We start from the raw sequence: 25,264 nt of genomic DNA, 5'->3' as shown, positions 1-25,264 counted from the left end.
TGCAAAAGAAAAAAATTGAAGAAGAAATACTAGCACAAATACAGATGCAATCAATTTGGAACCTTACGATATTCAGTAGGTTTAATATATTTCGATCCCGAATGAATTAAAAATATGTTGCGGATTGAACCGAATTCGGTATCAATATTGAATCAGAGTGATCTGTCTGAAAACATATTCAAAAACAATTTTAAACATATACTGTCCGAAGACAGTAAATAATATATTTTTTGATTAATTATAAATGATATTTACAATTTTTTCTAAAATTTTTTGAGTTATTTTATTATTTGTTAATTGTACCTTTAAATTTAGTAAATAAAGTATTTATTTTGTGAGTACCGTATTCGATAAGTAACTTCATATTCGAATCCGTTCGGGTTTATCCAATTCAATTCGGTTTTATTTTCCTGTCCGGTCCAGTAACAAGGAGTGCACAATGGTGGCTCAATTTTTTTATTATTCAATTTTATTTTATAATAATAAATAATATAAAATCTGTATGCATCAAAGGAATCAAAATTGTGAAGCCCGGCCCAAAATTCTCTGGCAATCATTGACAGAATACGGTGCACAGTGTACGTACACACTGTAGCTCTGTAGCTGTTTCCCCTGCCTTCCACCGACGCCCGAGCCCGATAATTCCGTGACTTGATTTCAGATCCGTCGAATTCTCCTTATTTTCTTTTTACTTTTTAAACGCGAGATGCTCCGAATCAAACTTGCAGAGGTGTGGATTACAGATTTTTCTTTTTTATGAATGGGTTAGAGATTTCGGAATGGTAGACTTTGATGCTGTAAATTGTATTTGACTACAATTAGCACTTTCGTTTGTTCCTAGTGGAAAATGCAGTTGTTTTTATGTTCGTAAATTGGAGAGCCATTATTGTTTTTTTTTTTTCCTACATTGTGAGAATGTAGGCTCATGGTAGGAAAACGTCGAACTAGAAGATAACATGTCGTTTGTTTTTTGTCCCGGAATGTATTTATGTTCGGTATTTGATTTTTTTGGGGTCTTCAAATAACGATTCACACCGTTGTTTCAGCTATTAGTTTTTTTATTTGTATGTTCATCTTCACGGAGTTTGCTTTTTCCCACCTCCTTGTCTTGTTTCTATCATAGTTATTTGAGCAGTTTTCTCTTTTTAAGGGCACTGCTTTCTATGGTGACTGTTTGACTAATGGTAATTGTTCTGCTTCCTTCTGTGGTTAATGGTATTTGTTCAATCATTTTATAGCTCATCCATCTCCGGCCCAGAATGTCAGGTTATCGTTGGTAACTAACTAAGCAATGAGCTTAAACTAACCTTTACTTGTTGGTTGAATCCGATGCCAGTCCATGGTGATTTTTTTTTTTAAAAAATAACTTTTTCTAGAGTAAAGAATACCAGATAGCATACTTCAATCTATAATTGATATTTGTATTTGTGTGGCAGGTCTGACTGAAATGGGTGTCTCAAAAAAATGGGTCAAGGCTTTACTGGGCTTAAGGAGATCCGATAAATCGACAACTTCAGAAAAGGATGACAATGTAGGTGCCATATCCTTGTATCTATACTTGTTGACCTCTTATCCCTCCTCTCCTTTTTCATACTTTCTTGTAGAGAATTTGTAAATGTTTATTCCAGGCAGTAGATGATAGGAGCAAAGGGAAGACAATTTATTTCACATGTCTGTAGAGTATGGTGGAAGTTGTATCAATTGATTAGTTTGACTTAAACGATGTTGTTTTTTCTCCATTCATTGTTTTCATTTTTCTTAGACATTGCAAAACCACCTGCTCTCCAGCACAAAATCCACTAAATCATTTCTGGTTCCAGCTTTTTACTCTTTTGGTGGCTTACACCAATCATTGCTTGGAATCTCCATTTAGTTCTATACTTCTATTTAGATGTATACTCTTAAAATTTGGTGGTGGTTATTGGTGCAAACTGCCATTTTTGCTTGAGAATGTGTGGAAATCGGACTGTTATATGACCTGTAATAAGTGGAATCTTTCAATCTGAGCTCTTAGAACTCCTTTGACTGTTAAAATGATGGATACCTCTCTATCTTGTTCCAAATATTATTTGATGGAATAGGCATTAAAAAGGTTGTCTCTTATTTTTTAAACACAGAAATCAGGGAGCATCGGCAAGTATTGGCACCAAAGAAAGCAGTCGGTTAAGATTGATAACAATATACCTGTAGATGAGTTGGACCAAACTATTGCTGTGGATATTGAAGGAGCCAACCTCCAATCAATTTCTGATTCAACCAGCTCCGCGTCTAATTCCCTTCAGGTTAAAAATGCAGCTCAAATTCGACAGAACGAGATAGAAGAATGGGCAGCTATTTGCATCCAAACAGCCTTTAGAGGGTTCCTGGTATTAAACTGATTCACGTTCTAAATTTCATGGATTATGGATACTTCCTGAACTTGCAATAGTTCCATCATTGTTGTTTTCAAACGCTAGAGCTGTCGGCACCGTTCATCTTCAATTATCTCCTTTTCTTACTTTCATCCTCATAATTTGATTCTGAATGCAAAAGAGGAAGTTTCTTCTCTGCAGGTGTGACAATGATCTAGATATTGCTTGTTATTTGCATGAATGAGATGCAAACTTATAAGAAGCACAACAAATACTTTCATTGCTTCATACTTTTGCTCATTTTTCAAAAACAATAGTTGTGCTTTATATTTGTATAATATGTTTAAATAAAAAAATTGTGTATGGTGGTGCCTTTCAAGTTTAAAAAGTTAAACAGTCAGGCAGGCTTATACCATTACGCTCACGAGCAGAATCTTAGCTTGAGCCTACCTTCGCACACCTCCGTTACTGTTTAGGAGGCATCCGGGGGGCCGGACCTTGGCATTATATCTAACATGCCAGATTACGCTCGGTCGGGATAGGATCCCTTCCTCGTTATTAAATTTAATGGTTCCTTCAATGTTTATTCAATATACTTTTTGTTGTGATAGCATGGTATAGATGATTATCATATGCTATACATACCTTGTAAGGTTTCTGTAAGAGGACATTAAAGGAAGGGTTCTTGGTTTCTCGTTATGCATGTATTTTTTTTTTGAATGCTTTTGTTTATCAGGCTAAACGAGCTTTGCGTGCTTTAAAAGGATTGGTGAGACTTCAAGCTCTTGTCAGGGGTCATGCTGTCAGAAAGCAAGCTGCTATTACACTCCGTTGTATGCAAGCTTTAGTAAGAGTTCAGGCTCGTGTTCGTGCAAGGCGTGTCCGAATGGCATTAGAGAGTCAGTCTGCACAACAGAAACTACAACAACTTGAACATGATGCTCGTGTTAAGGAAATTGAAGTAAGCAACCTATGGAAATGAAATATTTACTTGAAACGACGATATCACTACATTTGATTATTGTTATGTCAAATGGGTGTTCCAAAAGTCAAGGGTATAGGAACAGGGACAGACCTAGGGCTGAGATTGTAGTTGGCCAAATTTCTATTACTAGTGAAATATTTTAGGCTAAATGAATAACTAATGATTTTCAATCTTTGGGTGCTAATTCATGAACTTGATAAGTTGATCATTCAATCTTTACGTATTCGTATGCATTATATGCATGAAATTGAATGCACAAGGACTAGGAGCTTGAAAGAATGCGAGCACAGAATTCTAATCTTCTTTAATTCTGTAATGTTAGATAAATGTACAAAAAAAAATTCATTCCAGTACCATGAAATACATTGGCTTCTCTTCAACAGTCAAGGACAAAAACTATTTAAGATTGGTGCAAGTTTTCTTTCGTATCACCATGCTAGTTTATGATCAAATCCACTCAGAAATCTGTTCTTGTATTGTATAGCTATATGTGAGAGCCCGTGAAACTTTCTCACGACCATTAACCTGGCTTTATATATTTCATTGTCAATCACTATCCATTCATAAATTCGGATTAATATGGGGATCACTCCATTTGCTGAGATAAGACAAACATGTCCTTCTGGTTAATTTATTTTTGTACCTAGGAGAAAGCAATAAGTTGTTGCTGACATATTGTTACTAGATCCGTTATCATTCTATTTTGGTTGTGGCCTTACTTGTTTTTGAGTATGGCTGATCATGTTACTTGATTAGATGCTATCCAGTGATGTGAGCATCTGTAGTAGTGCTATTATATTCGCGCTTGTTGGGTGTTGTGCACTGCCTTTGATATTATGACAATGGTTAACCCAGGACGGATGGTGTGACGGGGTTGGATCTTTTGAAGAAATTCAGACCAAATTGTTGAAAAGGAAGGAGGCAGCTGCTAAGCGTGAAAGAGCGATGGCATATGCTTTAGCTAATCAGGTATGTGCTGTAATGTCTCTAGTTGTATCATGATTTAGCCTTTCTTTTAGTTGCCTCAAATCGTATGGCTTTTTGCAGCTGATGGTAAATAAAATATTCAAGTGAGTCTTTCTTCTCCATGTGTATCAAATGATAGTACTGCTTCATGTCTGTCAAATTCCTGTTTATACACATTTCATGCCTACAAGTAAAAGATTGACTATTGATAAGGCTTAATTAATATGGTCCTGTGCCGGTTGCCTCAAAGGGAACCAGTTCTGGGTTTACAAAGTTGGACCTAGATTCAGTTTATAGTAGGCAAGTGGATGCAATCTTATTTTCTTTTCATCTAAATATAATACTTCTCATTACTTGTAAAGTTATGTTGTTGCATATGCTTATAGCAATAAATAATTTGAAATTGGCGTAAAGATTATTGCTTCAAATAACTTCTATATTTTGTTGAATTGGTGGGATCTGGTATGTTAAAAGAAACTCTTTTGTATTTTGGTTTGATGCGACTTCTAGGATTTGGTGGAAATTAATGGCTAAATAATTTAAACTGTAAAAGGGGTTGATTTGAATAGTTTGTAAACCAAAATATATGGAGAGATGTTTGTTAGAAAAGTGAATGAGGAACTTAACATGGATCTTAAAGAACTTAAGAAATTTGCTTTCTGATATGGCACAACCAGTTTAGTGCAAATAATTATTTTGATTTTTGAGGAAGTAAGCGTATCAGTCGTCTATGTTTCTCATATAGAATACCTTCTGCAGTGGCAGGCAAATTCAAGACAGCAAGCAGCATCTTCTGGTTTTGAACCAGATAAAAACAACTGGAGTTGGAATTGGTTGGAAAGATGGATGGCTGTTCGGCCATGGGAGAATCGGTTCCTAAATATTAATATGAAAGATGGAGGGAATACTAGTGATGATGATCCAGCTGATGCAAAAAATGTGCTCACAACTCGGTTAAATTCCTCTAACAAGAAACTCACAACAGATATGGGAAATGCGAAACATGGCACTCGCTTAAGCAATAATTCAAATTCCGCGCATGAAAAAAAGGCTTCTCATCCTAATGGCTGTAGTTCTTCACCAAACAATCCAGCAAGCATGCTGCAAAAACCAGTTCTATTTTCTTCCAGTAAGTCATGTAAGGCTGTTCTTGAGGATGTAGTTGAGGAAGCTTCCTCAAGCTCCAATGTTGGTTTGAGGTCACAAAGCAATCCTAAAGAGCGATCTAGCCTCAACAAAAAACAAGGAAACAAGCGACTTTCTCTACCTGCTGGTGGTCAGTTTCTCTCTCTCAGTGTGTATATATGTCTTCTACCTTGGTTTTGGTTATGCTGCAGTATGTATGTGATTGTGTTTTTTTTTGGGTGTGTGGAGCGTCCCCATTGTGGGCAAAGCCAACTTTATGGTCCTCTTCTCAGAGATCGCTTGTTTACTTTTTACCATGCTTTTATTGGAATCCATGTCTTATTTATTTCATAAATCTAACCTACGCTAAAGTTAACACTAGATTTTTATCATGCCGAACATCCATAATTATCTGTTCTTCAAAAAGTTCATTTGAAACTCTTACCAGTTGCAGGTAACGTGGCTCGACCGACCAAGCAATTGAGTAAAACTGCTGTTAAAAGGTCTCCTACTGCTCCGAAGCCTGTGAAGGGCGGAACCAAATCGAGTGCTATTGATGTAAAGCCCTCAAATTGTAGTCCTCAGGATGATCATTAGCTTCTGAAAAACAGCTTGGGATTTGCGACTTATCTGGCACCAATTATAGCCTTTTGTTCATAAACGATGAATGTGCACAATTAGGTTCCGTCACTGTATGCATTCCCGATAATTCAGAAATATCTCGCGCCACCATGGCTGAGTTACATGAGACATATGTTTCTTATTGCGGCAACATGAATGACGGGTTCAAAACTAAGATCGTGTTGTGGAAATTATCATAGTTTCGATGGTTTCGTCCTTGTTTTCTGATTCTTTAGTCGAGCTTGCCATGGCAGTATACGGCAACATGTACGTGCTTGTTACTTTGTTCTGTCGTCTGTGAGTGAACATCGGAGAACTGTGGTGAGTTGAGGAGTTTATGTATTTATTGTATCATTTTTATGTTGTGGAAGTAGTTTTCATACATGAGATTTGTTGTCGGATTCTCATTCTATTGTGATAAAAGTGTCTGCGCTAAATTCTGTAATTTTGTTTCACTGTGTGAGTACAAATGTAAGACCTTGCATTGTGGTCTGGTGTTAATTTATTATCATCATCATTTTATTATCTATACAATTTTTTCATTTACTTCGAGTGACCTCCTTTGCATCTTCAACAACATTTTTTATATAAATTCTGCTGATCAAACTAAAAAAAAAAAAAAAAAACTCATGATCACTATATTATCAAAAAAACAACTAAAAAAAACATGAGACATAAGTAAAATAAATTTTATCCCAAAAAACACAATAAATTAAATAAAAACAACAAATACTATAATAATATATTTATGTAGTTTATGCTAACAAATGCAGGTTTAGTTAGTGAAAAGCATAAAAAAAAAAAAAACGTTCATCTAATTATTCAAATAATTGGCCTTCGAACAATAAGATTGTATTTGGATGGATTGATTTGAAATTTATGGATTTCGATTATAATTTTATTGTTAACAATGAAATAATATATGAAATCTTACATCTACATCTTACTTGTATATTAGTTACACATGCAAAGTAGAATTGATTTCAAATAACTCTATTATTAGAGACTTGAAATTCATATTAATTAACATAAAACCCTGTATAAACATATAATGATCGAATTTGAAGTATATGATCTTGTTTATATAAACTAAAAAAATACATTTGAGATCTATGAATTTGAAATTCATCTATCTAAATACAACATAATTGTATTTTTCCATATTTAATTTAAATTTCGCGGAGTATTGTGGCACCGGACATTACAAGCATATTTGATACATTCGTGAAAATTTAATTAGATATGTAAAAAGAAAACAATTAATTGGAATAAGATCAAAATTTTAACCAATTAAAATATAAAGTTTATAGTATTTATCATGTCTTGTATTATGTCATGCGTGTGAAATTATTGTTGATAGGGTGATCTATGTCATTATTACTCGAATGCAATTAATTTATTATCATTACACACAAAATATCAATTAATTAATAAATCAAGTGGAAGATTTGGCTTCATAAAGTATGAACATTTGAACGTGAAGAAAATACATGATTTGTCAATATATATGATCATGCTTTAGTGATGTCTCATATAAAAATACTTTAAATACAATGCGATTTCAGATCTTCTTATATTTTTAATACAAATTATATGATCAAAGGCCTATTCTTGAATAATTAGATTATCAAAATCCAAATCAAAATAAATTATAAGATTAATTTTGTAGTAATAAAAAATAACATTTATTAAATGTTACCTTATATTTTAGCTCATAAAATTTTATTTTTCAAATGGAAAATGGTTCTTAGTATCTTACCTTTCAAAATGGTAAGAAATTACTCGAATTGTCATGAAATTTGTGTTGCTCTATTTGGCTCAAGTGCCCTTATCAAATCATCTTCTAATCACATTTTCTGCACGAAACCTATACCCTGCTGTAAATTAAATTAATTTATAAGCTTGTCTTTTAATTTTTTTCCCTGTTAAAATAATATTTTCTCTATTTTTATTTTATTTTGTCTATATTACAAATACTACCGTGAAGTAACCATGTTGATCTTTCATCTATTTTTCTTTAAAATTCATTTGTATTCTAGTTATTTTTTTTTTTTTTCGTTTTTCATAATAAATAATATATAATATTAATTTTTAACAATAAAAAAATATATAATAACTGATCACAAGAATGCAACATCTCATCCATCATCTCTCCGTTGTATATGTAACTTCTTTAACATTCATACTCGCTTCTCCTTCCCCGTTGCTTCACTCTCTCGTACAACCTTCCATTCCCGCCCTTACTCCGCCGATCCCCGCCGTTTTCAATACCATCTACGCCGGAATGCAGTCCGGGACACTTACCCCGTAAAACCCAGAAATTTTTCCGATCAATCAACACGGAAACCGCAGAAAAATCGCCCTCATCCATGATTTCACCACCTTCTTCCCCCTTAATCCCTACCCTGATTCTCCTTCTCTCTTTGCCAATTCTGTTTTTCTTCTTGGCCCCTCGATTCCTGCCTCCACGACAAATCTCTATCTCCCTTCCTGATGAGCTTGATGATTTGTCCTTGTTTCACAAAGTTATAGCCATGGATTCTGCTAACTTCTCCCGCCGCCACACCCGGCTCCCCTCAGCCAAATCCCACCTCTCTTCCACCCTCCGTCGTCCCAAAATCGCCTTTCTCTTCCTGACCAACTCTGATCTCCATTTTGCCCCACTTTGGGAACGCTTCTTCGCTAATGTTTCTCGTAAACAGTATAATATATATATCCACGCCGACCCCTTGGTGAAAATCAGTCCGTTGACCGGTGTTTTTAAGGACAAAGTTATCCCTTCTAAGAGAACTCAGAGATCTTCTCCTACCCTCATCTCCGCCGAGCGCCGCCTCCTCGCCACTGCGATGCTCGACGACCCTTCTAACGCGTAGCTCGCGCTAATCTCGCAGCATTGCATCCCGCTTCACTCGTTCAATTATTTTTACGATTTTCTGTTTGATCTAGGTAGGTTGTCCAGGGATTTGGAGTTTTCTAGTTACATAGAGATTCTTGATAATGAGCCCACTTTATGGGATAGGTATAATGCCCGGGGAAATAATGTGATGCTCCCTGAAGTGCATTTTGATGAATTCCGAGTGGGCTCACAGTTTTTTGTGCTCACCAGAAAGCACGCTTTGACGGTGATTAAGGATAGGAAGTTGTGGAAAAAGTTTAAGTTGCCATGTTTGAATGTTCAATCTTGTTATCCGGAGGAGCATTATTTTCCAACTATGTTATCGATGCAGGATCCAAATCGGTGTAGTCATTATACATTAACGAGGGTGAATTGGACTGAAAGCGTGGATGGGCATCCGCATACATACCACCCTCCTGAAGTTTCCCCTGGGCTGATTCACACGCTCAGAGAATCAAATTCGAGTTATTCATACATGTTTGCACGAAAATTTTCTCCTGATTGCTTGAATCCTTTGATGCAAATGGCGGATTCTGTTATTTTCAAGGACTGATCTTTGCCTCTGGTGAGTAAAGATGGTTGCTTTTGTGCATATCTTTTGGTTTTAAATGCTGTTTAATATGTTTATTGGTTCGGTATTTTCTTAGATGAGTTAGCAGTTAGGTTAATGGCTTTCTTGGATAGTAGATGAGTGGCTGATGTTTGGATTGCGTGATGAACAATTTCATATAGTGATATTTTTTTCTTGTTGGATTGTGGCTTTTTGGTGGGGTGATTTTGATATAAGATGGTGAGAATCCGATGTCGATATTTTTCAGCCCAAATTTTGTGGAAATGCTTGTTTCAATTAAGATGAAGGATCCGATGTGTTTTCTTACTGCAAATTCATGGGCACTTGAAAACCTGACGACTGAAGTGACCAAATTACCCTTTCTTGAGGTTTGGTTAAAAGTCACTATTGTTTATAAATTTTTTCTTGGTCAAATTCTTCTAGATGCCTCTTTAAGAACCTGTAGTTGGAGATTAGTTAAATTTCCTTTTCTTACAATAGCTTTAGGTGGATTATGCTAGTTTCTTAACCAAGATTAGATTTTGATAATCCAAAGATCAATTCTAAAATATTCAAAAGTATTCCCTTGGGCGTGTTATGATGACTTTATAATTTGCCTTACTTAAAAGAACGGGATAATCTAAACTAGAAGCTAAAGCAATTTGTCATTTCTTGTGGCCAACCAAATACTCCTCGTGGCTGTGTTTTGGTAAACAAGCCTTGATTTTGAGTTGCGTATTATACATGACCTTGAAGTTTACTTTTTCATGGAATGTGTGGTATCACTTGTGTTTGATCTTGATTAAAATATATTAGATGTATTATAACCTTGTAATTTATCATTGTTCTTGCAGAAGTAGAGAACACAGAGGAAAACTTTGAGGCTTTTGCAAGGTTTGGTTCGCCAATATGGGATTAGGCATTTGACTGGCTATTAAAAATAAGGTGCCCTCAACCTAAGTAACCCAAAGGAGTCCAACTTAAGCAATGAGTTAGTAGTCAAAGTCATGTTCTTAAAATGTAATCTTGTAGTGGTTGAGTTTGGTTTATTCACCCAAAAAAATGAGGGTGATTAAATTGCAATTAGGACTTTTGGTCCTTTTTTGTTGTTATTTTTGTACATATGTACGAATATGAATAATATATGGATGGGTCTTCATGTTTGAGATTGAACTATTCTCGGCTTCAGAGTATAATAGAGAATCTATAAATGGCATTCCTCTTGCCTTCATGTTTGAGATTGAATTAGTCTTGGCTTAAGAGTATTAAATAGAGAATCAAGAAATGGCATTCCTCTTACCTTTCTTTTGAAGATATGCATTGATGCATTTATAATAATTATAAAATATTTAAGGCATCGACATCTCCTTTTGACGCCTTTTTGTTTCCCTTTTGTATTATCTCCCTCTACCTTTAATTAAAAAAAATTGCGAGATCCTTTGCTTTGCCATGGGATGATCACACACAGAAGTATGTATGTATATATTTGTGTGTACTCATCTACGTACAAAATATGGAACAATCCAACTACAAAGCAAGCAATCGTGGAGTATTTTGTTTGTTCGTGTACATACGCTTCGTATATACTCATCGGGATCGTGAAGCAAAATCCTTGAATCGACTTATTCGATTTAAAAATATGAAATTTTAGATTAATATTTGTTGAATAATCCAACGATATATGCTTCTTCTTCTTCAGAAGGAAGGAAGGAAGGTAGGCCAAGTATTATTTAAATATATGATCGCATAAAGTCAAGATGCTATATATAATATATGAGTTCGTGGGGTTGTGCATTGCATTAATTTGAACCACTTTATCATTTGTCAACGGATGTAAATTCATGGCATAAGATATAGATTAAAGGCCCCCCCCCCCCCCCCCCCCCACTATGTGTGGTGAATAATCTTCATTTTCTTCTGCTCCTTTTGTGCAGTCTAAGAGTAGAGATTATATGGAGAGAAAATATAATCAAATTGTCAATTTCACAACACCCTACAATATCAATTATTGGACTTGAGAAGTTGAAATTAAACCTTTTTTCTTGCATTGGACCGATAAAGATGCTTGCTTGAAGCCCCTATATTAGTATTAGTAGGGTTTGATTAGGGATATCAATTTTGGAAAACCTGAAACCGAGACGGAGATCTTCGATTTTTTTGGTTTCGGGTTGGGTACGAGAATATTATCCTTACCTCCGAATCTGCCCTCAAAAATAATATCAATAATAAATAATAATAATAATAATATAATAATATCTGAAATGGGGATGAAACGGGAGTGAGGATTTGATCCCCGTCCTCGAACCCGAAAAAATTGGGATCAAAACAGGTATTGAAGTATATATGGAATTCGAAGACGGGGATGAGGATGGTAAACTCGCCCCCGCCCCCGCCCCCGTCTCATACCATTGTCATCTCTAGATTTGATATCTTTGCATCTATATATGTTGAAATGAATTATATGATAAAGTAGAATTTATAAATTTATTCTCCATCAATTTTTTTTTTTTAATTTTAAAGAAATCCAATCTTTCAGACAACTGTATAGATTTATAAATCCAACAATTGCTGGGCTTGTTAACTAAGTTAACAATTAAAAAAATCACAACACAGCCCCATAACAGGCCTAATTATGCGTAATGGAGTACACTTCAATCGCCACAGGGTACTTGTCCATTTTGTATTTTGTTTCCTGGTACTGTAAGAATAATATTTACGAGTTTGTTTAATATGAAAATAGACCCATTTTGATATTTTTGAGATTCCTAGGAAAAAAAAACTGTTACGTTTGTTGAAGACGAGAAGTTTGTGTGGCATTGATGTAAGTCATTACAGGTTCTCTCTCTTTTCATGTATATATATCGCACGCATGATCATGTGAGGTTAATATACCGTCTTTCTAAGATTCCAATGTGCGTAAAAATATTTACGCTATGTTGTGTTTGGATTGATGGATTTGAAGTGATGAATTTCAAATCAATTGATTTTTAAATTACTTGACTTATTTGGTTGCTCAAAATTGAATTGAACTAAAAATAAGCTTCATATGAAGTTAAGTAGTTTCACTAATAATTGTGGTGTATTTGATAGATGTCATTTGAAATCCGTCCCTCAAATCGCTACTCAAACTAAATCGATCTATACAAGGGCAACACAAGGGTCTTATTTAAACAATTGCTTCTTAGCAAGCTCATTTTGGGTCAACAAAATCACGATGGTAAGATATATCCTCGAACCAAGAATTAGTAAGTGCGTTTGAATAGAATCAATCGCCTTCATTGCTCCTCTCAGTTGAAACAAAAAAGGTAAAACTTTATGCGTTAATGTCAAAATATTCAAGCTACACTATTAAATGCGTTAGATCATCCCCCTCTTAATCTTGGGGCAAATCAAATCATCTTTGGGCGCTATATGAGGAAGAAGTCGTGTCGGCCTGTCGAGGAACTGGTTTTATAATAAAAATAACTCAAATTCAAATGGTAAAAGAGAGCATCTATCCGTACCAAGTTTCTTTTGAAATCTGGATACAACGGGTCCCCAGCAAATCAAGAATCTTGGATATTGTGTCCCCAAGGTGATGGTCAAATGGACAGAAAATGACCCATACCACAATCTCGTTGGTGGAAAATAGGAAAAAAGGCTGATGCAAAAGGAAAAGTAAGTTCCACTATGACGAAGAAACAGACGAGTCAAACATGGTGCTGGTCATATTAATCTTGTAATTGTAAATAACAGACAGAAACAGAAGCTGACACATTGGTAATATGAGGAAATTAGATAACACTGTTCCTAAAAGTGCTCTATTCATTTTAGCTGAACAAATCTTTTTAGACATGTGATTTTGCATAAAGGGTTGTCATTAATATGTGAAGATAAATAATATTAATGGATTGAACAACGTATTTAGCTATTCAGTAAATAGTTATTAATCATTAGGATGTGGCAATCCAGTGTGCCTCACTTATCGGTAGAGATCTTCTCGGCTCCTTATTGCAACCCCTGAAATAAGGAACAAAGTACTCTATGTTGTGTCCTTTCATGTGTGGTGTCATTTCTTGATATTGATCAAATGCCTTTGCTGCATCAATCTTGCTGTTTTTGAAGGATGCAGCTTGTGGGGTTGAGGGGATCTTCGGATTAATGAAACGGCCAGCATCAGTGCTCTTGCTTCGCCAGAAGTACTCGTAAGCCTTGAACGAGGTGGCAGCAGATGGTGGTGGCAACAGCGGCGGCGGCGGCGAGATGAGCTGAGTCATGCGTGAAAGTGATGGAAGTGAGTGCGAGATTGGTACAACGTCCGAAACATCCTTTTTTGCCATAATTTCTAATGTAGCTGGGAAGTCGACGACTTTGTTGAACTTGTGAGACCAAGTTGGATTCTTAGTGCCCAACCCCGTTAGATTTTGCATCGTGACGGCTGATTTATCCACGCTCATAATTTGATTTGGTAATGATTTTGAGTTCTGCTCCTTGAAAAATTCAGGGTCTTCCTCTTCATTATCATCATCGTCAACCCTGGCTACCGCCTCCTTGATATTGTCATCAACTTCTTCCATATGAACAAAAACTTTTTCAAATTCGTCAACTTTATTTCCCCCCACTTCATTTTCTAGCTGTGAAGTAGGAGAATTGATCAAACTCAAAACAAGCCTTCCATCTCCACGTTGAGCGTGGAAATACTTTCTTGGAGGAACAGCAACAGCTTCAAGAACCAGCCTACCTTTTTTCCGGTGGGAACGAATGTGGAGTGAAACACCATCGCCACCAGAAATGGACGAAAGTGGCGGTGGAATAGGTCGAGAGGGGCAACTTTTATACTTGACAACATGAAAATCCTCGAAGGGATTCGGCTCTTTGGTACATTCTTTTCCTACTCTTGTTCTCTCTTCCTTAACTTCATCTCCATCGCCCAAAAACTCTGAATTCAGGCACGTCGAGTACCCATCAGACCCTGTCTCTGATCCCAGACTCTCTGTGCAAATCTCGAGACTCTTGTCACTCATAGCACTTGCTGATCTTTTCACGAGGGGATGAACATAAGGTGGTCGTGGCAGATTGCATACTGAACTTTCACTCTTTTGAGTAAGAATTGTACCCCAATTAACATCCAAATTTTCTGGTTTCTGCACCTCTTTGTGAGACAGAATCATCCTCCAAACATCGTCTCGTCCTGGATTATTATTAATCCTTTCACATTCTTCTTCACCTTCAGATGAAAATGATGAAGAATCATGATCCGGGGTAAGAGGAACTGCTTCTTCCGAAGAAGCCATCTTTTTCACCGGGGAGAACAACTCATTTTGCTCCAGCCATTTCTTGGAAGACATATCAGCTGAGAGATTTCTTCTGATGGAGGCTGCAATGTTTTTTTCACAATCCGAGCCAAGAATTGTGACAATTCCCTGTTTCATTGACATATCTTCACAAGGAAAGATATAGCAAAGAGCACTTGATTTATCTGCAAGAAACAGTTCAATTATCGGTACAGAAAACCAAGCTGATCAAAGAACAGATCATTCCCCATGACAAATTCATATACACAGTATACATATATATATGTATACACACACACACACACACACACACATCAAGATTTTGATGCCATGCATGATCTATTCGCTTGCAATGTTTATTACATAGCACTAACGTATATGAGATTCTTACCTTGATCAAGCAAGAAGTAATATACAAGAAGGATGGTCGCTCGTTTGAGTTCGAAATAGTTTAGAACATAAGATGTAACGAATGAAGATGAGTTTTGGTGTCTAATTTGGTTGAATGCAAATGGAAGAGTGGGAGTGTGCGGTATTTGTAGGAGAACCCAAAGCTTCAGGACTAGTGTTAAATGGGACCCTCTCCCTACGACACCACGAAAAATACCTTTTTTACTTTTTCCATTAAATTGTGAAGATTTAACAGTGCTAAAAAAAACCCTAAAAAAGCAGTCTGATGATTTTTTTTATACAATGGAGATGGAGTTAGAACCTACCACTTATCCTATAAATGAGAGAGATCATGTCATCAAGAAGGAGGCTTTTGGCTTCTGATATCTCATTTTAATATGCGTATATTGTAACATGGCCCTTGCATACATATATCGCTGAAATTTATTTTCAAAGCTTGCATGCATGTTGTTCAGATATTATGCAAGAGCATTACAAGAAAAACGTCCAACAACAACGATTTTTCACCGTTGACGTAGACAATTTAAAACTGTTGTTAAAACTGCTATTTTTAAAAGTACGCTCAAAGACAACGAGTTTTTCACCATTGTCTTTGAATGATGAAAGACCGTTGTCATTGCCTTCAACAGTTGTCTTTGAGCGTGCTTTTTTAACAACAATAACTTTAATAACAGTTTTAATTCAGCAACAATAGAGAAAAACTATTGTTTTTTTCTAGATAAAAAAAATTATAATTTAATTTTAATTTTTCAGTATTATAATTTTTTTAAATGAAATGCAACGGTTTTGTGTTTAACTCCCAAAAGCCAACAAATTGACAACGATTTACTAGAACAATTGTCTTTGACAATATAAAACAATAATAGTTGTTTTTGTCCCTAAAAATAACACACATAGACAACGGTTTATTAAAATCGTTCTATTTTATACTTTAAACAATGTTAATACAAACTGTTGACAAAAATCATTGTGCAGCACTAAAAAACCGTTAATAGACAACAACTGTCTTTTACCCCTCAAAGCCAACAGTTTTTTATAAGAAAATAAACGCTTAAATATTATAGTTTTATTTAAAACAGTTGTTTAAAGAGAAAAAACAACGGTTTTATGACTGTTATCTTTTGAGTGTGGTTGTTTCAAGATTTTCCTTGTAGTGGAGGCTATGATATAAACACCCATAATCAATTTAATAAATTGTATATGAAATTTTGTGCATAAAAACCATGTATATATAATTAATGTTGAATAATTGAATTCACATATCTCTATAATTATATTATATTGTTCACTTTGGGTCCAAATCCTCATAGATTTGTTTTTGGACTTTATTCAAATTAAATGCATCATATCAATGGATATATCATTTGATTCATTTCATCTTATTAACCATGATCTTCTTTGTGTATTTTCAATGTGAGAATTTTTTGAATTCCCAACAATCTTTGCCTCAAACGAAAGACTACCATTCTTCTCATGGTCCGGGCATCCCTTGAATCCCATCGGACCATTCTCGAGGCCACTCATCTCAGTTGCATTGGGAGCGCTCGCCTTACATGAAATATTTGGAGCACCGTCTGTCTGATCTAATCACAGATTTACTAGGAGCTCCCACCTCATTTGTGTCATTATTAGGATTCCACATACATGGCTCGATCTCGATCATGACTCTGGTACCAACTGTTGTACGATGAAACTCACATATCTCTATAATTATATGATATAGCTCTCTTTGGGCATAAACCTTCATGAATTTGTTATTGGACTTTATCTGAAAAGCCTCATACTATTACCAATAGATATATTTTTCCATCTTATTAACTTATGATATTTCTCATGTAGTACTAAATTAAGACTTTGATTGAATTCTCAACAATAATATTGAGGTTTTGATATAATATCATGAAAACCTCCATCGTCGTTGTTTTGTATCTTAACAAAAACCATGTAACAAATGTAAATATACACCAAATATATATTTTTCCCTAAAATAAAGATTTCGGAAGTGATATCGAAAAATTTGGGTTTTTTACATGAAATTTTCACATCTTACATGTGATGTATAATTTCATATATTCTCAATGTATTTTACCTGGCCTGTCTTGTCTCACCACAAAGTTGTAGCTAGTCAAAGGGAAATGTTTATAAGATAAGGTTTCGTGCATCAGCAGAATATATGGGTCGAGCAATTTACAATTAGGTAAAGCATATAATAGTGATGATGATCAGATGAACATGGCTTAAGAAGGAAGCTAAGGAAGGCCACCATGCATGCAGATTGGGAGGACCAAATCACTTTATTTACATTACACCATACATCGATCTCTTATTCTGTACTCACACAATATCACATTAATTAAAATCCAAATAGCTTAAAACCTTGACAAATCAATATAATTATTTGCTATAAAGCCAAGCATTTGAATTAAACCTATAGTTTATTTAATTTTTTTAAATTATAATTATAATAGTTAAAAAGCATAAAGTATGTTAAACATGCAGACGTAAAGTTCAAATATTGAACCGACACAAATTTCTTGTGATGGATTTGATTGGATCCATGATTTAATGGGTATAGATTTTGTGTCAATGCAAAATCCAGGTTATTGCTTTGCCACATGTGACCAATAATAAATAAATAAATATATAACAAAATTAAATAATAAAATATATTGTGCTGCTTGTCTCCCTCCCAATAAAGCTTGCAAAAACCTCACTAAATGTTCCCACCTTATCTATTGGCTATTTTCGTTTTTCTTTTCTTTTTTCTTTTTATTGTTGATTCATCGATACGCTACTTGAAAGTTATTCTTTTTTGGAAATTAAAATTGAGACAAAATGGATTTTCTTTTCTTATTTTTTTTATTTCCTTTTTCCAATAAACTCAAAGTATAATAATATATGTGGATTTTTGTTAAAGAAAATTATAATTCTTGAAGGATTTAAATGTTTTATTAATTGGATTTGGGAAAATGATTTAAGAGATAAATTTTCAAATGAATTAATTCAATGATAATTTTAAAACATTACATTAATTAATATGCTAGTTAAAGTAAATAACACACAAAATGAATGATAGATTTAAAACTCCGAACGCAGTAGTGTAAATTATTTCTTTTCCCTTCCCATTAAACCAATATAATAAGCAGTTTTAGTGATTAAGATTTGATAAATTTCATAACTCTCCCTATGTATGTATTAATCATAAGCCGTTAATTATATCACTAATTTAGCTGTTCAGGGAAAAATGAAGATTATTCTATTATATATATATATATACACCTGAATATCTCTCCTCTTATGATGTTATCTAATGTTAATATTTAGATAATCAACATACATGTCAACTTCCATAAAAATATGAGAGATCAGTATGATTTAAAGATATTAAAATAAGGGAAAAACACTAATAGTGTAGCATAGACGACTAACCCGAAAAACCGAGGATGGAGTTGGCTCAATTGTGTTCATCGATACAGGGAATCATGCTATAACTGATAGAAATAAATCCATCCATGATTAACTTAAAATGCAGTTAACACTCAATATTCTATTTATTATCTTAATAATCCATATGATTAATATTTAAGTACGTTACTAAGTGCATTAACCAACCAATTCATAAATTTTAAACCTGTCATCGTCTAGCAAAGTATATTCAACATGAAAGTGATATTATATTATAAGAAAAAAAATTACCTTGAAAAACCCAAACAACACGTGGACTATGGTGGCGCTTACACCACCCCAATTCCGACTTTCGAAATTTTCCACAAACTTTTTAAATGTATTTTTAGCCTTTCAGAAAAGTTTCACTTTAAAAATTATAATTACGTTGTCAAATATATGTGCATATCTCAAAATTTTTTTTAACCACTTATTTACAAAAATTTAACAATAATATTGGTAATTTAATTACATAGTTTTAGAAAAATAATTAAAATTGAACAAAAAATATCTAACAGAACATATAAGACTAGAAATGTCATATAACAATACATATTTGACTAAAATTAAAATTTTGTCTTTAATTTATTATGAATTTTTAAAAATCATATATCCCAAAAGATCGAAAAATTCTTTTGCGTCGAGGTGTCATTCGATTATTAAAATCCATTGATTTGAATTTTGAAGTGAGTCGCATATATTGCACTTATTCCATATGTTATATGTATGCATCATGTGCCGAGTTGTTAAGTATATGGTTGAGAAAATTGGAATTTTGGTTAGATGTATTTCATTCATTGCAATTTTGATCTTTTCCTCAATAAAATTTTATCTTTAGTCTTTTATATTTTGATTTTGGACATTGTTGGTTATTTTTCATTAACAGGATGTCGACAAGACTAAACTTTTACCAAAAACCAAAGATAACGGACAAAAATTTGATAAATTAGAGTGTGAAAACCCAAAAATTTTCAACACACATGCAAAGAATCTTTTATGCAAGGACATATTTTGAGAATTTTAATAGGACAATGAACAAAGAATGAATATGCATCCAATTCTGAAATAAAAGATTCATACTTCATTTCAGCCATCATATTAATATATTATCCATATTTTCAACACAAAATTGCCCAAAAATTCGGTAATATGGAGGGTCTCAAGAAACTGAATTATCATGGAATTATAACAAATATTAAATTGGAATTATTGCCATTAAGGAGGGAAATAATGGTGGCCATTCAACTTTTATCAGTGGAGCATATAAATAGTGGTTCAAGACTAGACAAAATCCACACCAAAATTCTATAAGTTCTGGTGTTTTATCGTTTCAAGTTCATTTCAACACTCAGATGATTTTTCTGTTTATTCTACTAAGTAGGCTTTTATATGTATATATATTTTCATAAAGTTTAGTACATTTGTTTTCTGTAAGCGGGTTTATATATTTATATATTTCGATAAAAAAAATTGTTCACTAATTTTTTTGTAAGTGTACTTTTGTTTTAAATCGTATATTTTATGTTAAAATAAAATATATTTACATGTATATTTTAAAATTATGATTTTTCTGAAAGTAAGATTACCGATTACTACTTTTTGTGGATTAAGTGATCATATTCTGAACATTATTCATTACTGATTACTGTTGATTACTTATTACTGACACCATCTTTTATAGGAGCAATATATAAGGGACTGATATCATTTTAGTATTGAGAAACATAGTTATTTCAGTGTACTTATGAAATATGATTAATGTTATTACCGATCACCTAATTTACTGTTATTGTTATCTGAAAATTATTTCATTTACTGTCAAAATCTACTATTATATATGTATTGTTTTCAAAATTGAGATGATTCTTTTATCGATTTGCTTAGTGACGATCTTATCATTTACCCACTCCAAACCCCTCATATAAGAATGAGAAAAATATTGAGGATGAACAACTGATCCAGTGTAGTGGATGATGAAGAAAAATAAGACTTCTGTCGTTATTTATTTTCGTTTTCGTTAGATTACGTTCTATTTTTCGCTCCAGCAAAACAATATGTTATTTTAGAGTTGTAAAGACAGTATTCCGTTTTATAAAATAAATAGAACGATCTAGAAATTTTGTATTTCTAAGACTTGTTGTTTGATATCGATATGCTTCAGTTTCAAAGTGTAACACAGAAGACTAAAACCAAAAAAAAAAAACACAAAAAACAAATAATTACGACCAGATAAGCAATCTTACCAATATAATACTTATTTTACTCGATTGTTTGAAATAGTCCCTCCATGCTAGAGGGAAATCGCGAGAAAAGGATAAGAAACGAAGGAAAAAATAATAATTTGGTCAAAAAACAGAAGAATGAAACAGACAACAATTCTCACATGACGACAAAACAAAACGTTCGCCTTTGCACATTGACACGTGACAGAATCTGATCGTAATTTTCATGGTATATATTAAAATTTTAATATCTATGTTTATTATACTATTAAACTTTAACATCTAATACTAATTAATTTTAGTATATATTTATACCAATAAATTTAATTACAAGTGTAAAAAGAATTTGGTATCATATTAATATACTAAAATTAATTGTATAAATTTATTAGTAATTTTTTTACATACCTCTATCTTTTTTCGATTTTTTCCTCAACATATTTCTAATTTAATTTATATAAAAATTCAAATTATCTTAGTAAATCTTATTTAATCACTAATCTATAAATATTAACTATAATAAATTAGTACTTTGTTATTACTAATTTTTATAATATAAGAAAAAAAATGGACATATGCTAACATATTCTGATTTCTGACATTGCACATATATAATATATTCTAGCTTTTTTCCTTTTGTCTTTCTTTTTGTGCCGATAAATAAATTATAAAAGTCATCATCCAATCAATCTAATAATGGCAAATTGAAAGCGACCAAAGAATAACAAAGGTAGTGCTCAATACTTTCTTTAAAAAGCTTTGCAAAAGCCACTGGACTCGAATATCTTTATTTTTTGTTACCCTTTGGTAATATATAATTTTTTGATTATATTATAGGGGAAGTTGGTGAAAAATCCACAATCAAAACATTTATTTGGGTTCACTCCCTACCCACAAAATTGTTGTACTATGTCATACAAATTGTGGCACACTTCATGTGGAAAGGTGGTACACTTCATGGAGAAATGTGGTACTAAAAAGTACCCAGGGACTGAACACAAAAAAAAATGGCGGCTGGGGAGTGAAGTCCAATTTCCCTTATATTATACAATTTAGTAAGAAAATAACTTTACAAAATATTTACGATGCGTTAGTAATAATTATTCTGGCTTGGAATATAGTGATTGAATCAAAAAAATTCAGAATATTTGAGTTTTATTGATCGTTATACATGAACTATAACTTTCGCTAAATATTAAACACTGAACCATGTGATACCGTGGCAAGAAAACTTATTAGTTTTTTCAATTCTTTGAACAATCTATTGAAATGATATAATCAATTTTATCAAATCCATTATAATAATTTTTAAAACTATTATATGTAAAAGGATTTAATAGATTGGATTTAAAATGTTTACTCCATTATTTTCATAACTGGACCGGACCGATGATCAAACTGGTTTAGTTTGAAAAACAGTTCAATTGGACGGTCGGACTGGAAAACCATTATATTACATAAAATGTAAATATAATATCATAAATAATATATTCTAAATTATAATTTTAAATGTGTATTAAAATAATAAAAAATATATATATTTATCCAAATTTAAAATATAAACACACGTATAAGATGTACAAAAACATAAAAATATATTATTTATCAAAGTTTGAAACCTTAATAACTATATACATATATTCAAGATACCAATTATATCTATATTTTCTAAAAACAAAAACAATAAATTATATTATTACTAAAATAATATTTTTAACGAAGTCAAAATTTCAAATAATAATGTATATATATAACAAAATATTAAATTTAGATTTTAAAAATCAATTTTTCAAAAAATAAAAATAAAAAACCGGTTCAACTGATGGAACTGGTTTTTCGTTTCATAGCTGGTTCTACTGGTTTTGACCTGTTTGACTGCTAAAACTCTTTTTTAGAGTGTTTCATATCAGACCTGTGACCGATTATCGTCGAACCGATTCTGAATACACTGGTTTACTGTATATCTACTCAAATTATTATTTTAATGAGAAGCTCGTAAGTTTATTAATTCACATCGTCCACTACAAGCTTGACCAATCAAGAAAGAAATTCACCCAACAGAAGATGAAGGGGAAGAAAAAAACGAGCAATATTATGAGTTGTTCTATTGGTCGATCATCGAATATGAATAAGTTCTGAGACCACTGGCTCCTACACATATGTTATATATACGTACCCAAAGTAAAGTATGATTAATTTCACCATCCTAAAATTTTCCAATTTTTATTGATTCTCATCTTTCCTTTTCTTGATGTTTTCATTTCAATTGGAACCAAATCCCTCTAAAAGTTTTGGCTTTCTACTAATGGGACAAAGGGTACTGAGATGGATGATGTTCTTATATTCTATGTCCACACCCCAACTAATTTAATTAAATAATTAATACAAAGTTCGTGAATTAATAAATATATGTTACGTACTAAGTATAGTACGGTTGAAGACTTCTGCCACCTTTTATTTTATTTTATTTTTATTTAATTTGTACCCAATTTACACAAATTAACACAAGTGAGTATATGATTATATGTTTTACAAGTTTATCGAATGGAAAAAAAAAAATTTAATGCGATAATTTAAAAATATATTTCGTGGAAAACTACCGTGTGTTTTTTCAATATTTTTGGTGTAATGTAAATTGATCTAATATAAAATTATTATTCATGTATCATTTTTTGCCTTTCTATAAAAAAATTTAATTTTCCTGTGTCCATTATAATTTTTTTAATAATTCACGGGTCCATCAAAAAATTTAAAAAAATTTGTTTATGAAATTTATTATTTATAGGTTGGTTGATAATATTTTTCCCAATCTAAATTTATTTTTTCCCGAGTCAATATAAACAAAAAATCATTTTTTATTCCATAAATTTATTACACAATAGTGTATTAAAAATTATTTTCTGACTCATATGAGTTCTATAGTGAATTCATTGAAGAAGTAGATGAATATTTTTCAACTTCTCACATTGCTTATAAATTCTTGTTGGTCATCAGTCGTCTTCTGATTACAGCAGTACGTGAAAAACGAAGTTTTCCAAAGTTAAATTTCATCAAAATTTTTCTCTCCAATCAACAATGCCACAAGAAAATGAATGAATTGGTTATGATATTAATTTAGAAATAAATTACTGAATAATTTGAAGCTCTAAACTTTTAAGATGAGTTGTTTTTTAGTGTGTGTGTGAGTGTGTGTGTGTAGTTATGAGTATGAAAGAATATGAATGAACATTATGACTTAGGCAAAAACTTGTGTGAGACGGTCTCACGGGTCATATTTGTGAGACGAATCTCTTATTTGGATCATACATGAAAATATATTACTTTTTATGCTAAAAATATTACTTTTTATTGTGAATATGGGTGGGGTTGACCCGTCTCACAGATTAAGATCCGTGAGACGGTCTCACATTAGACCCACTCTATGATTTAAGTGTCTCTTTTTAAAGTTAGACTCAGACCATAAAAGTTATTAGTATCAGCGTTGCGCTTTGCAAATGTATTCTTTCTATTTTTGAAGCTTCATGTTTTCAAATAATTGCTTTCTAAAATATTTGAAAATATCATCGATATCACGTTTTGAGTTACGTTCTACACACGACAAAAATAACATAATGAAAATCTTGTATTAAAATAGTTTGTCTAACGAAAGATAATATAACAACAAGAACTAAATAAGAGAATTGTTACTAATATTGTGAGCATATGGTTCTAAATGGCCACGACGTACCAGCTTTAAGCAAAATTAATTCCCCAACTCTCCGGTGCTTAATTCTTTGGGCTTTCTTTACAAACAAACAAACAAACAAAAGAATATGGAAAATAGTCAAAATTCTCACATAAGTTTGTTTATTTTGTGTTTTGTTCTTTGTAAATACTCAAATTTGAAAATCGGTCCAATAAATTAAGTTATGCTTTGAAATTTGGTCTTTGCTTGATGGAATATTGACGTGACACTGGAAAATACTAACGTAATACAACATGGCATTGAGAAATATCAATGTACCCGACTTCATCTCAACATTTAAAAAAAAGAACCAAAACTCAAATCAGACAAAGTTAGACAATTATTTTGACTAAAGAATAAAATCGACATGATTATATATTGTGCGAGCCACACAAGCCCAACAACAATATCGACTGGTGATGTCTTATCTCACAATATTGTCACTCGTATTACATGAAGACATTGGATCATGGAACTTAAATTTTACAAAATCGATCATATTATATGTTGCAACTTGTCCAAATCACGTACTCCACTCCAAAAATTTTGCCTTGTCTCGTGGAATCTTGCCTCCTCAACTGAAAATTTACGTACAAATATATATTATTTACGTGCTGATCGAGTTGATGTTGCCAATTAGTTACGTTACCAACTCGATGAGACTCGATCGACTGATAGATTATAATAGAATAAATA

At 32.8% G+C, this 25,264-nt stretch overlaps 2 protein-coding genes and 1 pseudogene across 4 annotated transcripts; 2 read left to right on the top strand and 1 right to left on the bottom strand.

Annotated features, from left to right (window-relative positions):
• The first annotated feature begins 570 nt into the window (after nucleotides 1–570).
• Nucleotides 571–6,590, top strand: LOC140969254 (protein IQ-DOMAIN 5-like). Of its 3 annotated transcripts, none has more exons than XM_073430557.1 (7): nucleotides 571–730; nucleotides 1,437–1,531; nucleotides 2,118–2,366; nucleotides 3,088–3,312; nucleotides 4,192–4,305; nucleotides 5,062–5,578; nucleotides 5,876–6,590. In XM_073430557.1, exons 2-7 carry the CDS (start codon nucleotides 1,448–1,450, stop codon nucleotides 6,022–6,024), a joined length of 1,338 nt encoding a protein of 445 aa, XP_073286658.1. In that variant the 5' UTR covers nucleotides 571–730; nucleotides 1,437–1,447; the 3' UTR covers nucleotides 6,025–6,590. The 3 variants fall into 3 exon arrangements, with proteins under 3 accessions (XP_073286658.1, XP_073286656.1, XP_073286655.1); XM_073430555.1 differs by lacking the exon at nucleotides 571–730 and adding an exon at nucleotides 1,201–1,342 and having other exon boundaries at nucleotides 5,882–6,590; XM_073430554.1 differs by lacking the exon at nucleotides 571–730 and adding an exon at nucleotides 1,202–1,342.
• A 1,600-nt stretch (nucleotides 6,591–8,190) lies between these two features.
• LOC140969280 (glycosyltransferase BC10-like) lies at nucleotides 8,191–10,657 on the top strand (annotated as a pseudogene).
• A 2,520-nt stretch (nucleotides 10,658–13,177) lies between these two features.
• On the bottom strand, nucleotides 13,178–15,281 carry LOC140969287 (protein FAF-like, chloroplastic). The gene is made up of 2 exons (XM_073430600.1): nucleotides 15,159–15,281; nucleotides 13,178–14,952 (listed from the first exon to the last, which is right to left on the bottom strand). The coding sequence occupies exon 2, from the start codon at nucleotides 14,909–14,911 to the stop codon at nucleotides 13,427–13,429; it is 1,485 nt and encodes a 494-aa protein (XP_073286701.1). The 5' UTR covers nucleotides 14,912–14,952; nucleotides 15,159–15,281; the 3' UTR covers nucleotides 13,178–13,426.
• Nucleotides 15,282–25,264: the final 9,983 nt, after the last annotated feature.

The sequence above is a fragment of the Primulina huaijiensis genome, unplaced genomic scaffold (genome assembly GCF_012295235.1).
Source record: "Primulina huaijiensis isolate GDHJ02 unplaced genomic scaffold, ASM1229523v2 scaffold40277, whole genome shotgun sequence".
Lineage (NCBI taxonomy): Eukaryota > Viridiplantae > Streptophyta > Magnoliopsida > Lamiales > Gesneriaceae > Primulina > Primulina huaijiensis.
The sequence above is the reverse complement of the archived record's forward strand: the minus strand, read 5'-3'. Positions and strand labels throughout refer to the sequence as shown.